Source organism: Numida meleagris, chromosome 1 (assembly GCF_002078875.1).
Source record: "Numida meleagris isolate 19003 breed g44 Domestic line chromosome 1, NumMel1.0, whole genome shotgun sequence".
NCBI lineage: Eukaryota > Metazoa > Chordata > Aves > Galliformes > Numididae > Numida > Numida meleagris.
Window position 1 is genome coordinate 22,210,500 of NC_034409.1, and position 19,877 is coordinate 22,230,376.

Consider the following 19,877-nt stretch of genomic DNA (forward strand, 5'->3'; position numbering starts at 1 on the left):
AAGAGCTACATTTTCCACAATTACATTGAAAGTGCAACTGCAGCCAGTCCCATCAGATTTCACTGTAATTTTGATCGTCTGCTGAGAGAGAATCCGTAAAAAAAACCCACAGATTTCAGGAAGAATTAGTAAGTGTCTTGTTCTCTGCTATTTATCCAAAACCCTAGCAGAAACTAGATTCAATGAAATCATTAGCACGTGGAGTTTTGCTATCTTTGGAATAACAGAGCCTTGACTTTCTATCCAAGAGGCTTAACTTAACTGAACAACAAAACTTGTTTTTGCTGTTCAGGATGAAGGATCAGAAACATGGTGTTTTGATTAGATGGTCATGGAACACCTGTATCCACCTATTCCTAAGGAAAGAACTTGAATCTTAATCTTCTGGCTTGTGTGTTAATAAGTGATTACCAGCTGGTTCATATTATATTTCTCCTTTCCCACCTTCTCAAAACGGCTACAGAAATTCTCAAAAATAAGAAGAACAGAAGTGTAGAACAATAGTTAATAAGTCACTTCAAAACACTGAGGAATTCACATGACTGAGACTTTGTTTTCTGTAGGGAGACTGTACTGTGTGAAAACTCATCTGAGTAAGCAATCCCATTGACGAAGATCACATAGCAAAGGAAAGCCACAGTACTTCTTAATCTGCTACACCTTTGAATCTTTTTTTTTTTTTTTTTTAATTTAAACTGTGCCTGTTTTCAGAGGGTCCTGCATTAGAGTGGGAATCCAATAGAGAATTCAGCTGCTAAGGTTAGAGCAGGTTAGAGCAAAAGGTGAATTAGGATTAAAATGTAACTCTGTAATTTTCTTAAAATGATATTCTTTAGACTTCCAGCAATCAAGAACAAAGTGGAAGTATATGCAGAAAGATACAACGTGTCTGTAGTTTGCTCCCTTATTCTCAAGACAATAACTACGATGATTAAATTATTCAACGTAAACATAAAATAATCTGTCATAACTGAGAGTGCTAAGGCTCAAATAGGTAAGTAAGCTTTAATCCCCTCTACATTAAAGTAATAATAATAGAAAGAAACATCTAACTGATTAAATGATTTTGGAAGTTCTATTCCCATCAGTTTCAATACAAAATGCAATTAAAAATGAATGTGTATTGCAATCTGTACAGTGCTTAAAATGCTGTATTTAATTTTTTTATTGCTATAAATTTAACCATCATTTCTGGGAGCAAAGAACCTGAATTATGCCAAGGCAAATCTATTTTGAACTTGACTGTCAATCTGATATGCAGCAAGGCCCCAGCATGGGATTAACATCAACATCCAGGCATCTGGAACAGGTTGAAAGATAATGAAAAATCCCTATCTTAAGATCAAGCAGCAGAACTGGGCAAGAAGGTGTAGCATTACCCTTCAGCTGCCTCCAGGCTAATAGGAGGAAAATAGCTTAGTACTGAATAAATTAATATGGATGACAAAATGTCTGCCTCCATCACATCAGAATTTCTGATTAAATTTGAAATATTAACTTAAACTTGCTGTTGTTTGGATCTTTTCCTTCAGAACAGAATTTCTGATGTAATTTGAAATGCCTACTTAACCTTGCTGTTACTTGGATCTGTTCCTCATAACTGGCTACACATGCAGATGGGGTTTGCCTGATTGGATCTAGATGAAGGAACAAGACCATGAATTTTACAGCCTCTTCACCGTATGACTGTAATCAGGTGCCAGCTTCAAACATCTGTCCTTTTCCAAGACAACACTAAATGGAAGCAAAAAGAGAAGATGTCTTTACTGACATAAAGCCGGTGGGAAATGTGGTACAGTTTTTTAATACTAGACATTACTATGAATGGAGCTTCCAAATTACCTGAAATTCAGAATCAGCGCCAGATTTCCCATTTCACAGTGATACTTGAAACAGCCTATGAGGGTCATCAGCAGCTGATAATATCAAAGCAGTATGTCCTGTTCTCATTCACAATTACAAAATCATTTCAATGAACGCAGTTGCCTCTGTGAAAAGACTAGATGTACTGAAAATTGTACACTGTTTCAGTTGTTAGTGAGACACATGCAGATTTTAGCTGACTGTTAAATGGTTGTTAATCTTTTGGTTAGTTGAAAGAACATGTTATTCTCATACCAACAAATATTGTTAAATATAAAATCACAGAGTATTTTCTAGTTATCTTAAATGCTTAGTAGCCTATCAAAATCTTGAACAATTTAGATAATTAAGAAGTTATTTTAGATGTTTCCAATATATTTTCTGCATTTAGTTAGGCCTACAGGGACATATTTAAAATTTGTTTTTGCTTGTAATGTGTGCCTTCATCTATCTAATTTACCATCTGGATATTTCAACATGGAAGAGGCACCCATCAAAGTCTCAAGACTCTTGCAGTGTAATTCCTTAGTAGACACTGAGCTCAGTGCAAGGCTATAGAAACCAAAGAAAGCCTAACATTGACTTCATATAGCTTTGGCTCAGACTATCAGCTTTCCTCTGATTTCAATTCTTTATGTTATTATTTTCATGTGCTACTACTAAGAAATGTTTAACCTCACAAAATATGAGAGAATCACAAATTCTACTGTAATAAGGGAAAGTATATTTGTTATAGTTAAACCATCCATTTTTGTGAATATACAGAGATTTGTAAATTTCGTCACTATCATTTAATGAGTAAAATAATATAAATTGATCTCTAATTCTCTCCAGAGAAAAAGCCTACAGCTAGAATAATTTGTTTGAGTTTTATTATCAGGTGCTGCATTATGTTCTACATACCACGTGTGATAGTTTTAATTAGGCAGCTGATGAGAGCCAAGGCACAGGTTCTCAGGGCTATTTAGGTGCCTAATTCCTGATATGGTCTATAAAGTAATTCAGTTACTGGAGCTCTCAGTTTTGGTGTGCCTAAATCTGAAGGGCATTGACACCAGAGAGGAACACACAGTCCGGAGCTTAAGCAGTTTCACTTTTTATTGGATGCTCTATGACAGTTAAGTCCAAGGCAGAAATTTGCAAATACTAGCACATCACTTGGGCACTGTGATACACGGGCCATAGAAAACACAAAGAAAAAAAAAAGTAGAAATCCAAAAAGTTATAAAACTGAAATCATAAATATTTCTTACAGGAGAACAGGAGAGAGGTGGTCTGATCTTAGAGAATTAGGTGATAGGAATTGATACCAGTTCTCACATAACCTGAATCTCAACAGGAGAGGGATGCTAGCAGAAGAGTCATAAGCTGGATCAGTTATTCCAATGAGAACAGATTCAGTATGTGGGTAGGGTAACCTGATATGATTTGGAAAGTACCTCATCACTGTACCATCCTGCAGGTGACAGGTGATCACATCACACATCTCTGACACTTTGTGCTCACAAAATCATCTGTGCTTCCTTTACCCTTTATGCAAAGAAAGAGAAATTGGAACTTGATGGATACTTCTGAAACAGATGAAAGCCTGACATTGTTGTGCTGGTCTGTGCTTTGCTGGTTGCCTTCCTGGGCTCGGGGGATCTTGGATATTCAGGTCTTCCTCTGACAGTGGAGTAGCTGGAAAACATTTGAAAAATTATTTGAGTCACTGAAAGACAAAACAAAACAAAGCAAAACCATGCATATATATCTCAATCACAGAATTATAGAATGGCTTGAGTTGGAAGGGATCTTAAAGATCACCTAGTTCCAATGACTCTGCCATGGGCAGGTAGCTGCCTAAAGAGAAAATAGGGCTCAACCACCTTTTTGGTGAAGAAATTTTTCCTGATCCCCAACCTGACCCTCCCCTGACACAGCTCCATGCCATTCCCTTGGGCCCTGTCTCTCAAAAATTCCACAACAATCAGCACTTTAATTTTAACAAACTGCATTTTTCTGAAAAAAAGTCATTCTATCAAAAAAAAAGTCAGTCAAAATATTTCTGCTTTTCTTCACTATCAGAAAAGTGCTTTTGAAAACATTTATTTTTTGAAAGATAGTCTGAATTTCATATGTGTATTTTTTATTTTAAAGAATGATCATTCTAAACTCAATTTATTTCTCATTAATCGGTTCTGTTCTAGTCACAGTCCCCCTTAATTTAAAAGGAATTTAAAATATTTCATTCTGCAAAGGTATTCTGTCAAAAAAAAAGAAAGTTTAAAAAAAGATTTTTTCACTTGCCTTCAAATGCTCTATTAACATAGCATTTATTCACCTTACACTAATTTGTTTGAAATAGCTATTATGACTATAACTTGCTGAGGTTAGATAATGTTTGAAGAATTAAAAGCTAGGAGTTGCAAAACCTTCCACACAGCAGACAAATGTCTCTGCCTTTATTTCTAGATCATCATTTGATCTTCCTCTTCTCACAGTGAGTCTGTGGTCTTTTGAGGCATCTGTCTCTTAGGATTCAAATATAGGTATTATAGAATCATTTCAGTTGAAGGAGTCCCTTAAACTCTCCAGCTCCCCTGCAACAAACAGGGACACCTACAGCTAGATAACATTGCTCAGAGCTTGATCCAGCCTGGGCTTGAATGTCTCTTGAATGACTCCAAGGACGGGGTTTCCACCACCTCTCTGGGCAGCCTGTTCCAGTGCCTCACCACCCTTACTGTATCTTCCTTATAGCCAATCTAAATCTCCCCTTTTTTAGTTTGAAACCATTTCCCCTTGACCTGTCACAGCAGATCCTGCTAAAGAGCCTGTCCTCTTCCTTCTTACAGCCCCTGTTAGGTACTGAGAGGCCGCTCTCAGGTCTCCCTGGTCTCCCTGAGACCTTCTCTTCTCCAGGCTGAACAGCCCCAGCTCTCTCAGCCTGTCTTCATAGGGGAGGTGTTCCATTCTTCGGATCATTTTTGTGGCCCTCCTCTGGACAGGCTCCAACAGCTCTATGTCTCTCCTCTATTGAGGACAGCACATCTGGATGCAGTACTCCAGGTGAGGCCTCACAGTACAGAGTAGAGGGGCAGGATCACCTCTCTCACCCTGCTGGCCACGCTTCTTTCGATGCAGCCCAAGATACAGTTGGCTTTCTGGGCTGTGAGGACACATTGCCAGCTCGTGTCGAGCTTGCCATCCATCAGTACCCCCAGGTCCTTTTTGGCAGGGCTGTACTCTATCCTTGCATCCCTCAGCTTGTATTGATAGTGGGGGTTGCCAGGACGCAGATGCAAGACCTTGCACTTGGATTTGTTGAACCTCATGAGGGTCTCCTGGGCCCACTGCTCCAGCCTGACTAGGTCTCTCTGGATGGCATCCCATCCCTCGGGTGTGTCAACTGCACCCCACAGCTTGGTGTCATCTGCAAACTTGCTGAGAATGCACTCAATCCCACTGTCAATGTCACTGATGAAGATGTTAAAGAGCAGTGGTCCCAGTACAGACCCCTGTGGGACACTTGTCACTAATGTCCATCCGGACGTTTAGCCATTAACTCCTCTCTGGGTACACACTTGCAACCACTTCCTCATTAGGGCTCTCCAGATTCTTTGTACACTTCATCCATTGCCTTGAGCAAGACACCTGCTGCACACCTCATCTGCTGCTGTGGTATTGATAACATAGGGCCCAACTTCAGGATCCATGAATTTTTGTACTTTTGTGCAGTTGCTCTGTAAATGGTAAAAGTAAATAATTTTTTTTATGAAACTCAACAGTCTATTTTTTTTTTCCTTTTTCAGTCTGAAAAATATGCAATATGTAAGTAGCCCACGTTACTGGAGTCATTCAGGCTAACTTACACGTGACTGATTTAAAGGACTGCTAGGAGACTTTACACAGAAAATATAACCAACATAGTGGATGTACAGAGTTCTACAAAGGGATTTATCAATTTGCATCCCCCAGAAAACACCACAGCCTGTAGAACTAGAAAGAAACCATGATATATGCTAGAAATGCAGGTGATGATTGCTGCCAGGCTGTGTTGCAGCCTGGGGGTCTGGAAACGATGAAGATGCTCCGGGGGCTTGCCTGTGTCATTTGACCCAGTTGGAAGGAAGTTCAGCCCTCCTATTTACACTGAGTCTGACGGAACCCAGGCTGAATATTCACAAGGGTTGGGCAAAGTAATTGAATTTGCTGAGGATAACTGAACACTTACCTTAAGCCATCCATTCTGATGCTGGCTGGGTTTTCTTTACTATCTGCCAGGAGAAAATTGGCCCAGAACACCTGCTTCACACAGCTCTAAGGACACATTCTTTTCTCCAGACAAAATCTGATACGTGTTTGTCTGAAAGCTCCAGGACGTGTTGGCACCTCAGGCATTAATCTCTGAGTTTACTGCGGTTAGGTCTGATATCATCTAATACAAAGCATCTCCACCTAATCTCACCAGCCTTCTTCACTTCAATTGCCCACACAGACACAAATAGAATTCCATAATCAGACACCTTGCTGGGCACCACTGTTATACCCTACTGACGGGCCAGTCGGGCTCTAGCTGTTTTTCTGGTGTTTTATCCAACTGGAAAGGAATCTGACCAGGATGATAAATATTGTCTTACTGAATGCCTATTATTAGCCATTGGCTTCTTTCCTTACCATGGATTGCTTGGCTTTGCTACACACAACTATGCTAGCCAGGAAGAACTGGATGTTTCATAGTCATCCTTACTGGGAGACAACAAAGACAGATTAAGCAGTCAATTCTGCTGGTACTGAACTGGTGCACTTTGTGTCTATTTAATAGGATAAAATGAGGATCTTACACATTACATTTAATTCAGGCACAGGCTTACCTTACAAAGTTAAATTCATCTCTCTCCAAATAACAATGACTGCGGCTCCCAAGGCAGCACTTTCTCCAATAGTGTTAATAAGATCTTGCTACAGTGTAAAGAGATCACTGTCAGGCTAACTCAGCATTTCACAGCCCTTCTGAAGCAATCCAATGGTTATATATGTATCAGGCCTTTGAATTGCATTTTCTTTTCATCCTGGTTCTTATAAACTATTTTTTTATTGTGGCTCAAGATTTACTATCTAGAGTACAAAGATTATTGAGCATAATTTGATTCTTGCAAACAGATACAGCCTAAGATGTTGGTAATAAGCAAGTGTACAAACACTGGGAAGAGTGCATTTTAATTCACTTTGATGCAGAATGTAATTGTAATTATTTGACATCTCATTATTACTAAAAACCACTAAAATCTTTTAATTAAAGTGGGATTTTTAACATGAGAATTCCCAGAAGCACTCCATCAGTTCTGTTTTTGCTGATAAGGAGGAGGGAGCCATTCTGCTATGTCAATCAGCTATTTTCCAGTCCCACTCCAATTTGAAAGCTGTGATTCCAAAGTCATGCATTGTTCATAGTGCTTTCCTGAGGAGCTCACAGCTTCTTATAAAAGTCTTAGAAAATGTTACTCTAAATAGTCACACACTACAGGAGGGGGAATGCGAATGCTGGCACTGTGCAACATTAAATGAAAGAGGAAATGCAGCACTTGGAAAATCTTAATAATTTCAAGTTTTCATGCTCTTTATGTGTTTGTTTCAAAAAGATGTTTTTCAGTGCAAATTGCAGGCTCTAAGAGAAGAGCATGTGGTGCATGGATCTTTATCCCTAATTTGACCAGTGATTTAGGATCAGCAACAAGTAAAATACTGTGCCACAAGCACTGAAGATGAAAGACCATTGATATGCAAGTGAATCCCTAGACACCACCACAGATTTAAGGGAAACTGAGGACCACATCACATCAAGATCAAAGTAGAAAAACTTCACAGGAATTAGCTGCTTAAGGGAAAAAAAGTGGCAGAAACTGGGCATAAAAGGAGTTAAACACCAGCCTGCAGCAGTTCTTGACACCAATCTATCTTTTTGCAAAGCTAAGGAAGGGTGAGCTGTATAAAACCAGCAAAGCAAGTGTCTTGATCCTTCAAGTCTAGCTAGGAGCCAGATGAGCAAGTAACTCTTCAGCTTTGCAGCATACCTCATCCTGAACAATCCACATCTGTCAGGTCAAGAAAGTAGACACATATTGGAAAAGAAACTCCCTAACTCAAAAGAATTGCCCAAGGAAGAGACAGCATAGACAGCCACAGGTGCAAAATAGCATTTTCTGTCATCACTCTGTTTTGTCCAGATGTGAATTGCATTGTTTCCATAGTCTGCCGCTTGATTGAGGTGTTGTACCCGGTAAATCAATAATACAACCTGTGGATGACCACAGAATATATATTAATGGCAGGTTTTCTCCTCTCCCCCAGCCCTATTCAGATATACAGTGCCCTATCTTTGTTGTGAAATCCTTTCTCATTTCTCCCATCCCCAGCAGACAACAAGGACATTGCCTCACAAGACACAAAGAGGCCCAAAGCCAGGTCTTCAGCAAAGGAAAGTCACATGCATTCTAACTGAAGTGTAGTGGGAGATGGCAATGTTAAGGGAGTAGTGGGACCTAATAGGGGGAGAAAATTCTCTTTCCCAGATTAGCTGCTGGCTTCAGATTCTGTACCTTGGCTGAAAAGCTGAAAATGGCCTTCAAAAGGTGATTACAGCTCATTTACTAAACTCTGAAAGACAGAATTTGAGACCTGCTGGTATAGCAGGAGAATGAAGCCAGGGTTGTAACAGAAGGGTTATGCTGCTTTTTCACACAAAACCTGTTGTCTTCATGGAATTTCTGAGAGGATGTCCATAATTAAGTAATAAAGGACTACGTTAAGGCATTAATCTTGAAATATTTGCATGTGTTTCAGCTGATATGAGCAGTAGTCCTTGCTTCTGGTGCAGTATTTTTCTACCCCAAGGTAGGAATGGAAATAAATGACATGTTTTTGAGATGGAGCGATGCAGAAAGGCTCCTGGTTTCAATATCTAACCTGAATAATTTTCTAAGCTGTAACAGTGAACAGGTTGCTAACATCTCTTCCTCAGTTTCTCTTCTATAAAAGGGCAGCTATCTGGGGATTAGTGATTGCATACCTGAGCAGAAGAAAGTACATCAGAGAGGATTAATGTATTAAACTCCTCCTGCATACTACATCAGATTGGTGAAATCCTTTCAATGCATTCAAATTCATGTTTGAGTATAGCATAGTGATGAACTAAAGCAAAAAAAAAATTATTTTAGACTGCACTTTTTCTTCAAACAATGAGCTCTTTAAGCATAGAGACAATTAACATGAACCAGCAGAGCTGGCTCAAGCTGGAGGTTTTCGATCTCAATGTACTGTCTGCAAGAATGGTTAAAACATAAATGAAGCCCACAACGTTCCAGCAAGAGCTTACAACAAATAGAAATAGTAAAGGTTTGTCTCTATAACCTAATCAAGTATGCACAAATATGGACAAAGCATAACCTTGGGGTGTCATGGAGAGTATACTTATGGATTCATCTGCTCTAAGCTGAGAAAAGTGCAAAAAGATGTTACTGTTTCCAAGGCATCATTGGCATTAATGCCAATGAAAGGATATAGGGATGCATTTCTATCCCAGAGCCAGGAAAGTTTATTTTCCTCAAAACTTCACTCTCTGGGCAGGAACTGGTGCAGTTCTGATCATGGAAATTGTAATTGTGATGGACAGGGTATGAATAATATCCCCACAAGCCCTTTGGCTTGTTTTCTATTCCTAATGCAATTGTTTCCCCATAACAGATTTTGCACTTTCTTCAAAGGAAAGTCTGACTAAATGTTCAACATCAGCTGCTGAAATATTCTCTTCCATGTCAGAAATTAATTTCCTGGACTTTCTCCTGTAAACACCGTCTGCAACCCAGTTGCAGGCCCACAGAGGTCTCCAGTACTCCCAGTCCATGGCTGCTGATCCATGGAAGTTCTTAGCTGGAATGTCATAGCTAATGTCACAGTTGGCTTTCTCCAGATATGTCTGAAAACAGAAGATCTGGGGTAGGCCACCATTAACAGGGATTTCCTGTGACACATACCAAAGATATAACCAAGCTCATTAAAATAAAACATGTTAATGTTCTGCCCTCTTGCTTTAGCCAATGTACTCCCAGTTTTATGAAACATTTTCAGGTTCAGCAGTAGGTTGTACCTTGGGGTGCACAGGCCTTTCAGTGTGTTCTGGGCAGTCATCAAATGTTTCTTCTCCAAAACCAGTGGTCAGACTGGTTTCGCAGCAAGAGAAGGCCAGATGAGTGTTGTGCACACTCATGGCAGGGGCTGAAATGTGAATGATGCATGATAGTATCCCATTTTCAGGCAGTATTTTATGACTTAGAAGACAACATTACACAGATCTTCCAGTTTGTCTATAAAATATACCAGAAGAGGCATGAATACTTACTCCATATATAGCTGTGTCTACCATGCTAACACTGAAAAAACAAATTAGGCACAAGCTAATTCAAACAAAGGGCTAGATTTTCAGATGTAGTACCTCAGAGTATGTGCATCAGCTTGTCTCATCAGCTTAGATCTTACTGAAATCACTAAGGATGCTACTATCACTCCCATGGGCCTCAAGATGTCTTAGTGGCTGGGGCTGTTGTAGTTGAAAAGATGGATAAAGAAATGGTTTTCTTATTCTTCAAGCTCTCTCAGTAATAATAAAGGCAACTATAAAATCTAACCTGAGCTTCTATCACCATCTTCATAGCTTTGTGAATGCCCCTGACCTGGCTAGTACAATGTCAGCCAGAGATACTCCAAATAGCTCTAAATAAGCATACATATTTCATTGTCACTGTGCAGTGCCATAAAGGGATACAAGTTCAGACCCCTGACAGCAATAAAGCAGATCCATGAAAGCTTGCTCTGAGCTATTTATTAGCCTGGCTGCACTATCACATTGAGCTAGTGCCTTCCAGACCAGCTGTGATAGCTCTGCACAGCACTGCATTGTGCAATGTGGACTTTGATGCCAAAGCCTGAGACCACTTTTATGAGCAGAATCATTAGTCACACAGTCATTGTTGATTATGTGTGTGTTAAGCAAGAAAGAAACCAGGCAAAGAGCAAAATAAGTATATGTAAGAAGGAGGGAGGGAAAGAGTGAGAGAAAGAGGGAGAACAATGGAGATCCCAATCAACCCATCAGAAAAAAAAAAGAATCAGCATCTGACTATTGGTATGCCTGGACTTAGATCAGTGAGCCTGAGATTAATACATAAGAGTATAAAAACCACAAAGAGCTTACAGACTTTTGTATGTCTGTACAGTTACAGATTGTTAAGCTGCAATAGTGTCTTTGCCTCTACTCTCTGTGATCATTTGCTCACACAGTAAATGACTTCTAGTGTAAAAACATGTCCCATGTACAACGAGAGTGTGAGCCTCTCTGTGAGGCTCGGCTTTGCTCTCTCACCAGGACAGATGTCACCCGCTTGCTCTTCTGCACTCTCCAACCTCAGGCTTCCTCTGTGTTCAAAACCCTGGGGAAATCCCATGTAGCCATACAACCAAGGGATGATCCTGGATTTGCATTTAAATCCTACTTCTTCTTCTTCCTCCTTCCTTGCCTATCTATTCATTCCATCTGGGACTGTGACTCACTGGAGGTGAGGACTGTGGGTTTCAAATGGGCAGTCAGATGGTTACATGTACTAATGGGAACAGCAAGTGCATTCCTACCAGGCAGCTGTGTTATCCTTTCTTAATCTCCATCTTTATTTTAGTTGCAACCCTGCACTCAGCAAGGGGGTTGAAACTAGATGATCTTTGAGGTCCTTTTCAACGCAGGCCATTCTATGATTCTATGATCTCAAACCAGAGAATCAATCAGATATATCTGTGTATCTGGGGTACTTTTATGGACCTCTCCACACTCCTATTTCTTTGGTATTTTAGGATAGGACTAGCACAATTTAACTTTTGGTGCCTGCAAAAAAAATGTCAACATCTAAGGCAACCTAGGTACTTTTAATATGCCATGGATGGTTTTAGGACACAGTCATCTGATGTCCTAGATATGCCTATTCCTTCTGCTGAATCCTGGCAGTCACCAGGACTAACACGGAGCAGAATTCAGCATTTCATTAAAGAAATCCCACCTCTTGAGATTTGCTGTGTGTTTAGTGAAGAGAAGGCCCAGGTGTTTGAAACAACTATTAATGTATCCACAAGCAGCGTATTGGCATTAATGGGCCTCTTGGAAAATGGCTTTAATGAAAATTAGCATAATTTGCGAAGTCTCTCTCTGAAAGTGTGTGCTAACCACAAAACCATACTCAGCAGGGCCACTCAGGGACTCTCAACATTAGAGGTCAAACTGAATTTTCTCTCTAGAAGGATGAATGGTAAAAGCTGGAAGATGATGGTGTTGCTCTTGCAAGGAGACAGCCAGCAGAACTACCAGCCTTAGGGCCAGCCTTGCTGCCCCAGAAAAATAGAGAGAAGGGACAGGGGACTCCTGCCAGCCCAGCAGCTCTGCCCTGTACCCCAGCCCCTGTCTGGGAACAGCAAGTGCTTCTGGCTTTCTAGGAGGGAAGCTGCAGCAGTAGTACCCAGCTGGGGCTAGTTGCTCTGCTTTGGCTCCAAGCAGCCAGGAAAGGCAGGGAAGCCTTCAGATCTCTGCAGTGTCCAGGTGCACCCCTCTGTGAGCAGAGACCTTCCTGCTCAGCACCATCTCTGAGCACTGCACTTGGATTTCGCAGAGAATCAGAGCTGCAAGAAAATCCTGCCAGAGGGCAGCAAAACCTTACAATTATTTTTTCTTGAATCGCAGCATGCAATTTTAAATGGCAGTTTTAATTGTGCCCTATGAGCCCTGTACCACCTCCTGCCCTTCTGCTCCCCTCCCGTCCCCACCTGGAGTGAGAGGTGTGGGCAGCAGGGCCAGACTGGGAGATGCGTCCCAGGTTTCAGCGGGGCCTTCTCACACAGGGCCTGTACATGCTGGATTTTCACAGGCAAAGTCATGGCACGCAGAAGAAGCATTTGCCGTAAGGGAGTTTCACGGAAAGATATTTGTGGCTGCTGCATTGTTAAGGAGGAAGCCATTGCCATTTCATATTCCTGTGTGAGCACATGGTTGGCTTCTGACTCCATCCCGTTGGCAGCATTCAGCCACCACAGGAGCACACACACTCCAGCAGGAGCAGGCGCTCCAGTCATTGTTTGCAGCACACAGAAAGGAAGCCCTGTGCCGGGGATCTTCTCAGTATTTCTCCCTTCACCCAGCCTGTTCAGATCTGCTTTTACTTGTCTTGAATGACAGCAAGCACTAAAATATTCTCCTGGTTTTTCTTTAATTTGTACGCATTCTAACTGACAAAAAGCAGGATGAGTGTATCCAGTCATACCCCTTCTGCTGATAACAGTTTCTTCTGTAAACTAAGCCAGTGCAGAGGCAGCCCATCCTGGTGTCCGCTTACTGAGTGCCCAGTAAGCAGCCCTTCCCAGCAGAGAGCAGAAAGTGGGAGATCTATGTCTTTATTGGACAGCACGCAGCTCTCACTAGGACTAGTGAAACTGGCTTAAAACAGGTGGTTCAGAACCAGATGGACATACAGGGCATTAATTGAACCAGATCACAGAATACTGCTGAAAATAAAGAACTGACTTAATGATAAAGAAAAGCATTCATCAAACTATATTAACTCCACATTTCTCTACCCCAGTTAATCTAGAGCTGAGAGATGTACTTTCAAACCTTGGCATTTGTCTTGTAACAGAAATGTTGCAAGTGATGTTATTTTATTCATATCAAGGGATTGGAAAAAGTACAAACGATGACAAAAGACAATGATCTTTTCTGCTTTCTGGTTAACATTGTTACTCAAGATGACATTGACTCAGCGCAACCTTGTTGGCTTACAGCAGGCTGTCTCAGCAGGCCACCAGTCACTAAACATCCTTATCAAAGACATGCATAGTTTATAAAACAAGTATTTTCACGCCTCTGAGATCCAATACACTCCCTGGATTTTTACAGAATGATCCTTTTGCTGACTTTTTATCAACAAAGCTCAAGCTGATGCACTCAAGAAGTCTGATGAGCTGGAACAAATTGTGCCTGCTTTAAGTCATGCTGTCAGAAGTGAGCCTTGCTTGCTGTGCCTGGTCTGGATTTGGAGGCAATATGCTCAGAGATGCCCAGAGGTCAGTGATGAAGGAGATGAGGGAGATGAGCCTGAAAGCTCCAGAGCTTGCAGCAGCCTCGAGGAGGACAGAACAGGAGGATGCATTGCTGCCGGCTCTTCCTTCCTTCATAAGGGTGGGGACTCATTAGACCAGTGAGTGTGTCCTTTGGCTATTTGCCTAGATGAGATTTTGCAGGGTATCTCTGGTCAGTAAAGGCAGGAGAATGTGCTGCATAATGATTAATAAAAATGGAGCAGGACCTCATTATCTGAGTGACTCAGTGGCACTGGTGACTGGTTGTAGCTGAGATTCAAACCTTTTTAGCACAGCGCTTCACTGATCCTGATGAAGGTGCTGAATCCTAAGTACTGTGAATGGCCATGGGACATTTTATAGTGTTTTGAAGCCTGGATAGGGCACCTTCCAGTATGAATATTGCAGCAGAGATATTTCCCACAGCACATTTGAGGAATAAGCTGAATAAAGCATCAAAAGCTCTAAGCCAACGTTGTAACACGCCTACAGCACATTGGAATATAGGTACTGGGAGCAATTTTGCACTAAAGTTTAATCTATTAAGAGGAAAGATTGGGACTGCTGGACAGAGGGGAGCAGAGCTTAGCAAACAAGCCACCAGCCTGTGTGGGGCTCAGCATTTGTCTGCACTGATATCTCAGCTCCTTTCGCCACCACAGTAGAACTTCGTTGTTATCTACTGTGAGAGCACTTGCATTCTGGCGGTCAGCTAGACAGATGGAGTCCTGAATATCAAAAATGAAGAAAGCTGATCAAGTGCCCACATATCATTTACTTTTCCTCCACTTTGTGCTGCATAGATGTCTCCCATCTGTAGGCAGTTACACCTGACAGTATTCCAGCCTGAGACACGAGGCTCATAGCCCTAGCAAAGAGGCAGCTGGTTTGATGGATTGATTTAATGGCACTCTGAAACATCCGTGTAATCAGTTTATGCTTAGCTCTGTGTTCCATGATGCTCTTGATGCCAGTAACTGGGTCCATTTCTGGCATATACTGAAATAATCAAAAGGCTTTTCTGGCCTAGGTCCAGCCTGGCTGAGCTCCCTTCTGCTTCAAGTCTAAAGGTTTTCAGTACCTCCCTTTGCCAAAGAGGGTAGCGTTTGCACTCAGAGCTATATTTTGGATGCTGATGTTATAGAATAAATTTAATGGCCTCAATCCTAGAATAGCCTGAGTGGTCTGCATTTCTATCACATTGTCTTCATGTGATAGTGCATTAGAATATTATAAAGATTATACCATGTGCAAAGCAAAGGAGTTTCACATTCTTTGAGGATACTTCAGCCTCTAGATGTGAAGACTGTGGTCAGACTGGGAGCTTAAACTCCTGGGACACCCAGGTTTCCTGTCACACTGCTCATTTGTGGATCAGAAGTGGTCTTCTTGGCTTGTTGTCATCCTCTTTTTCCTGTTTCTAACACTACTGAGAGGAAATAGCAAAAAAAAAAAAAGATGAGCGCTAACTTATTCTGAGTCCTCATACCATTTTGAACTGTGTTCAACTGATTCTTGTATGAAATAGTTTTCCTCTCTATTATCCTAATTCAATTGTAAGGTAAGTCATAACTGAAAGACCAAGCAAATAGTGCTTGATGTTCTGATCATTCTCACAGAAATTAAACAAAAGGTTACCCTGCACAACAGGAGGGAGCTAACTTTCCTCCCACCAAATTTCCTGCAAGCCCAGCAGAGTTCCTTTGCATTTGCACTGGGGTAAGATCAGACCCCTGGACTGTGCAGAACACCCCCACACACAGCAGTGATTACAGCTTGTACCCAGCACCCGCGGGTTCAGGAGACATTCCTTTCTTCCCACTCCTACAGAATAACTGTAATGCAACAGCAAGAATTTAAAAAGGCATTTGATTCATTCCCAACCCGCCCCTCCCCCCCAAGCTGAGTATTTCAAGTATTTCATTAGAACTAAATGTTATTGTTGGAGGAAACACAACAATTCAGTGTTGTCAGTCCAAGGGATTATTGCAATTATTTTAAGACAAGAGTCATGTAAACCTCGGTAAGCCTCGTGTAGGGGTTGGATTCGAACAGGGAACTTTGAACAAACCTAATGAGCCTCACTCTGTGGTGATGCCCCAGTGCAGCCTATCTATGATCTGCAGCCATATGACCTGCTGCTTTTTACAGTATTTTAAGATATCTGCTATTTTAAGGAATTACTGCAGACCGTCCTTGTAGCAGCTGGTGGGTGCTAGGAACAAATGGACCAGTGCCAGCCTGAAAGGAAAAATCTGAGGATGAACAAAGCACACATGAATATTTCATGTCTGGTTTTTAGCTACTGCAAATTAATGATCATACACCATCTTAAATCAGGTGGGGTTGTATCTCTGTAGGAGCACAACAAAATAAATAGGAGATTGCATTCTGGAAAATCACAGGTTGAGTACTTGCAATCAAAAGCAGGGTAATGATCACTCCAGTTAGCACCTTCACTGAAATCAGGTCAATTTATTATCAGGATTTGATCCAAGAGTACTCGAATCTGAGTATTGCTGCTGAGGTATGAATGCAGCAACATGTAAGTTCCTTCCAGACCAAGATATGCCAGTACCTGAATTGCTACAGGGGCCCAGGAAGAGTTTGACTTATTTCTCCCTCCTTCTAGGTTAAAAACAACTGCTGTTTGTCTAAATTCCACAAAACAAAGTTCAGTGCAGAGACTTAAGAAGAGTACTTGTCTGTGGCATTTTCACAGGGCTTCAGTTCGAGCATGCACAAATTAAACCCAGCGCAGTCAACATCACCTACTCAAGGACTTTGTGGGACCTTTGTGCATTACTCAATTCCACCAAGCCTGAAGACATGTGTGACAGAGCAGCAAGGTGGCACGTGTTAGCTCTGCCTCCATACCATGGCCAGCTTGTATCTGGCTCCCACTGCAGCCCAGTGAGGGTGATGAGAGGCAGGAAGAATGTCAAAGGTTACAGTTTTACCATGTCCTGCAGGAACTCCGGTCAGAAATGAAAGGCTGGACTCCCCTAGCATCGATAAATGTTTTGCAGCTCTCTTCCACTCTACATGGATAGATATATACCTCTCTAGAAGGTGAGGGGTGAGGGAGGGGGGAACAGTTTAGAAACAGGATTTGAAGGCAAATGTCAGCATGGGAAAATGAGCTGCCCTCCTTGTACATCACTGCCCTTACTGCTGTCAGGGACTGACATGTTGGTCCCATAGGGTTTCCATGGAGTAACACCCTCCTACCTGAGGGAAATATTGGGCAAATGGACCTGCAGACAAAGTAAGAAGCAACTTCATTAAGGACTAAAGAAAATGCTTTTTTTTGTCTGTCTCAAAGCCCAACATATGAAGGAGCAACGTAAAAAATGCTCTGAATAATCTGCCGTCTAATCTGCTGAGAAGTTTATTACTATCATGCAAACAAATGTCATTTTTCAAAAGCTGCCCAAAAATGTCAGACTGCTTGGCTGACTGAGGAGAAAAAGCAGAACCAATATTCCGGGCTGCTTTGCTTCTCACAGAGAGAAGACAGCGCCTTAAATAAAAACCAGAAGAATCTATGCTGTAATGGAAAAATGAGAAAGGAGCTCTGCCTCTCTCAGAGAAAACACATTGCCAGTGTGATAAAATACCACCTTAGACAAAAAATAAAGGTCTAAAAAGATCGTTTCTGTTGTTGAAAGAGGAGCTGCCGTACGAGAGAAGTTTAAAATATTGTCCCTTGAAATTACAGAAGTCTGCTTATTTTTAGCTTTTTAGATGCTGTCAGCTTCCTGTATAAACGTGGTTACATAATGGACATAATCTGCACCTCAGCGGGGCCATACGTGCCAAGCTATAAGGTTACGCAACGGCCTGCGGCTCGTTCCCATGAGACAGAGCACAAAGACTCGTGCCTCTCCTCACTGCTCTGCTCCTTCTGGGGCAAAGTCAGGTGTACAGACACGGGCAGACACATGTATCACAGCATGCACATACTTACACACGTTTGTATGTGTATTAACACACACATACCCCCTTGCTTTCCTCTTGCATGTTATATGGTATATTCACTCAGTTGTAGAAATGGTACATTGGAACTCTTCTGGTGACCCTAACAGAGAATATACAAATGTGCTGCAGCTATTAAAAGCAGCAAAGTTAAATCCCAAACACGTACTGACTTTCTGAAGCTACCAAAAAGTTCCCCCTTTCCTAATTTGACCTCCAAATGCTCCTTATTGCTGCATGCAGCGGTATGTGGAGAACATGCAGTGCCACTGCTGGGTGAGAACAAGCTTGTGGTTTTAAGCTCATTAAGCAGTGTGTGACATTGTTTTTCTGTGATTTTTTTTTTTTTAAGACTGGATTTTCACCTTTGAGAAGCTGCACGGTTCCCGGGCTGTATCATTCTTCAAAGAGTACAAAACTTTATCACTTCCAACTTATTTTTAGAGTAACCTGTGTTTGCAAATACTCCCACCCTATGAGTCTGGCACAGATTGACGGGAAATTACTTTTCCTGAAACGTAAACACAACAGGAGTTGTGCCTGCCACAGTATCTTAAGTCTATCAAAGGTTCTCTGGCAAAAAAATTTCATATATTTTCTTATTGCACGACATGCAATTTTAGTTCACTACCTACACCAACTGCCTCCAGTGCCCATCTGAGGTAATTTTTAATTTAAGTGTTTTTTCTTTTTTAGCTTTGTTTTAAGAAGGAGAATTTAACACAGAAAAAAATACACGTGCACATTTATTCATGCACAGCTTTCCAAAGCCAAACTGGTCCGAGATTTCATTGTTAGTTTTGTCTTTGAGGGCTTTTAATCTCTTTTTCTCTAGCATTATCCTTCCCTTTTTTACAGATCCACTGACTCCAGGAGAGTGTTGCATTTGGACAAAGCCAATGAAACACAGAAATGCTGGTATGGTTATGTTCAGCCTCTTCTGTTTTCATCTTAAAGACTCAGTAGTGAAATGGGACTTCAGAAAGCACAAATTAAATTTCAATTATTATTAAATTTAACATTCACATTCTCTGAATTACCCTGTTCCAGGTGAGGTTCATGCCCTGACTTTGGGATCTGGTGAGGCACCCACATCTGTGCTGGTCATGAGGAGCCCACAGTTCTGCAGGCCCAGAGTGTGCCCCAGCATCCCAGTGAACCTTTCTTGGGCCATGTACTACCCCATGTCCCACACAGGGTGCCTGAGCTGCTCCAGGAGCTGACGATGTGATGTGGACCTCCATGAGATGGGCTGGGTGAGCCACAGCTGGTGCTGCCGCCTTCCTACCGAGGGTAATTGTTCATGGTATATTGTCTTAAGTGGCAGTACTTCATTTGCAGCATTGCTACCACTTCCCTATTGGTTTTGCCCACTTCCTTAGCCTGGGCTCAATCACGATGTGAGTCAGATTGAGGAATTAAACCAGCTTTAAAAACATGCACTGTGGGGGCTATCTATTTTATTTGTTTGTTTTTGAGCTGGATGGCTTCCCAACCCAGACCACTGGAGTCACTCAAACAGAAGTAAGGGGAGAACACACGGTACAAAAATGGGAGGGAAAGAAAAGTTTGAGAGTGGGAAGAAGATGTCAGTGGCACCGGGTATTGATGTCATTGGCCCATCAGAATGGACTAGAAAAAAATGAGTCCCAACCTTTTCTTTAGTTGCTCAGAATGTGCAGCCACATTTTATAGGGTATAATACCCAGCTGAAGTAGCTCTATCTATTTCTTTCTTGTTATATGGCTTTCCCACTGATCATTTAAGCTTTGTAATTCAAAGGCTGGTGTTTGTTGTATTTCCAGATATGGAGAAGAGATAGCATACAGAAATAGAAAGCTCTTACAGGTGTCCTTATAGGTGACCTAAGGTATATTCACCAGTTG

The 19,877-nt window shown here is 41.6% G+C and overlaps 1 protein-coding gene across 1 annotated transcript; it reads right to left on the reverse strand.

The window, feature by feature from the left end:
- HYAL4 (hyaluronoglucosaminidase 4) lies at nucleotides 4,255-10,032 on the reverse strand. The gene is given in 8 exon segments (XM_021384758.1): nucleotides 4,255-4,374; nucleotides 5,430-5,588; nucleotides 6,712-6,807; nucleotides 9,221-9,373; nucleotides 9,376-9,446; nucleotides 9,449-9,580; nucleotides 9,583-9,882; nucleotides 9,885-10,032. Coding segments are annotated over 8 exon segments (1,179 nt in total).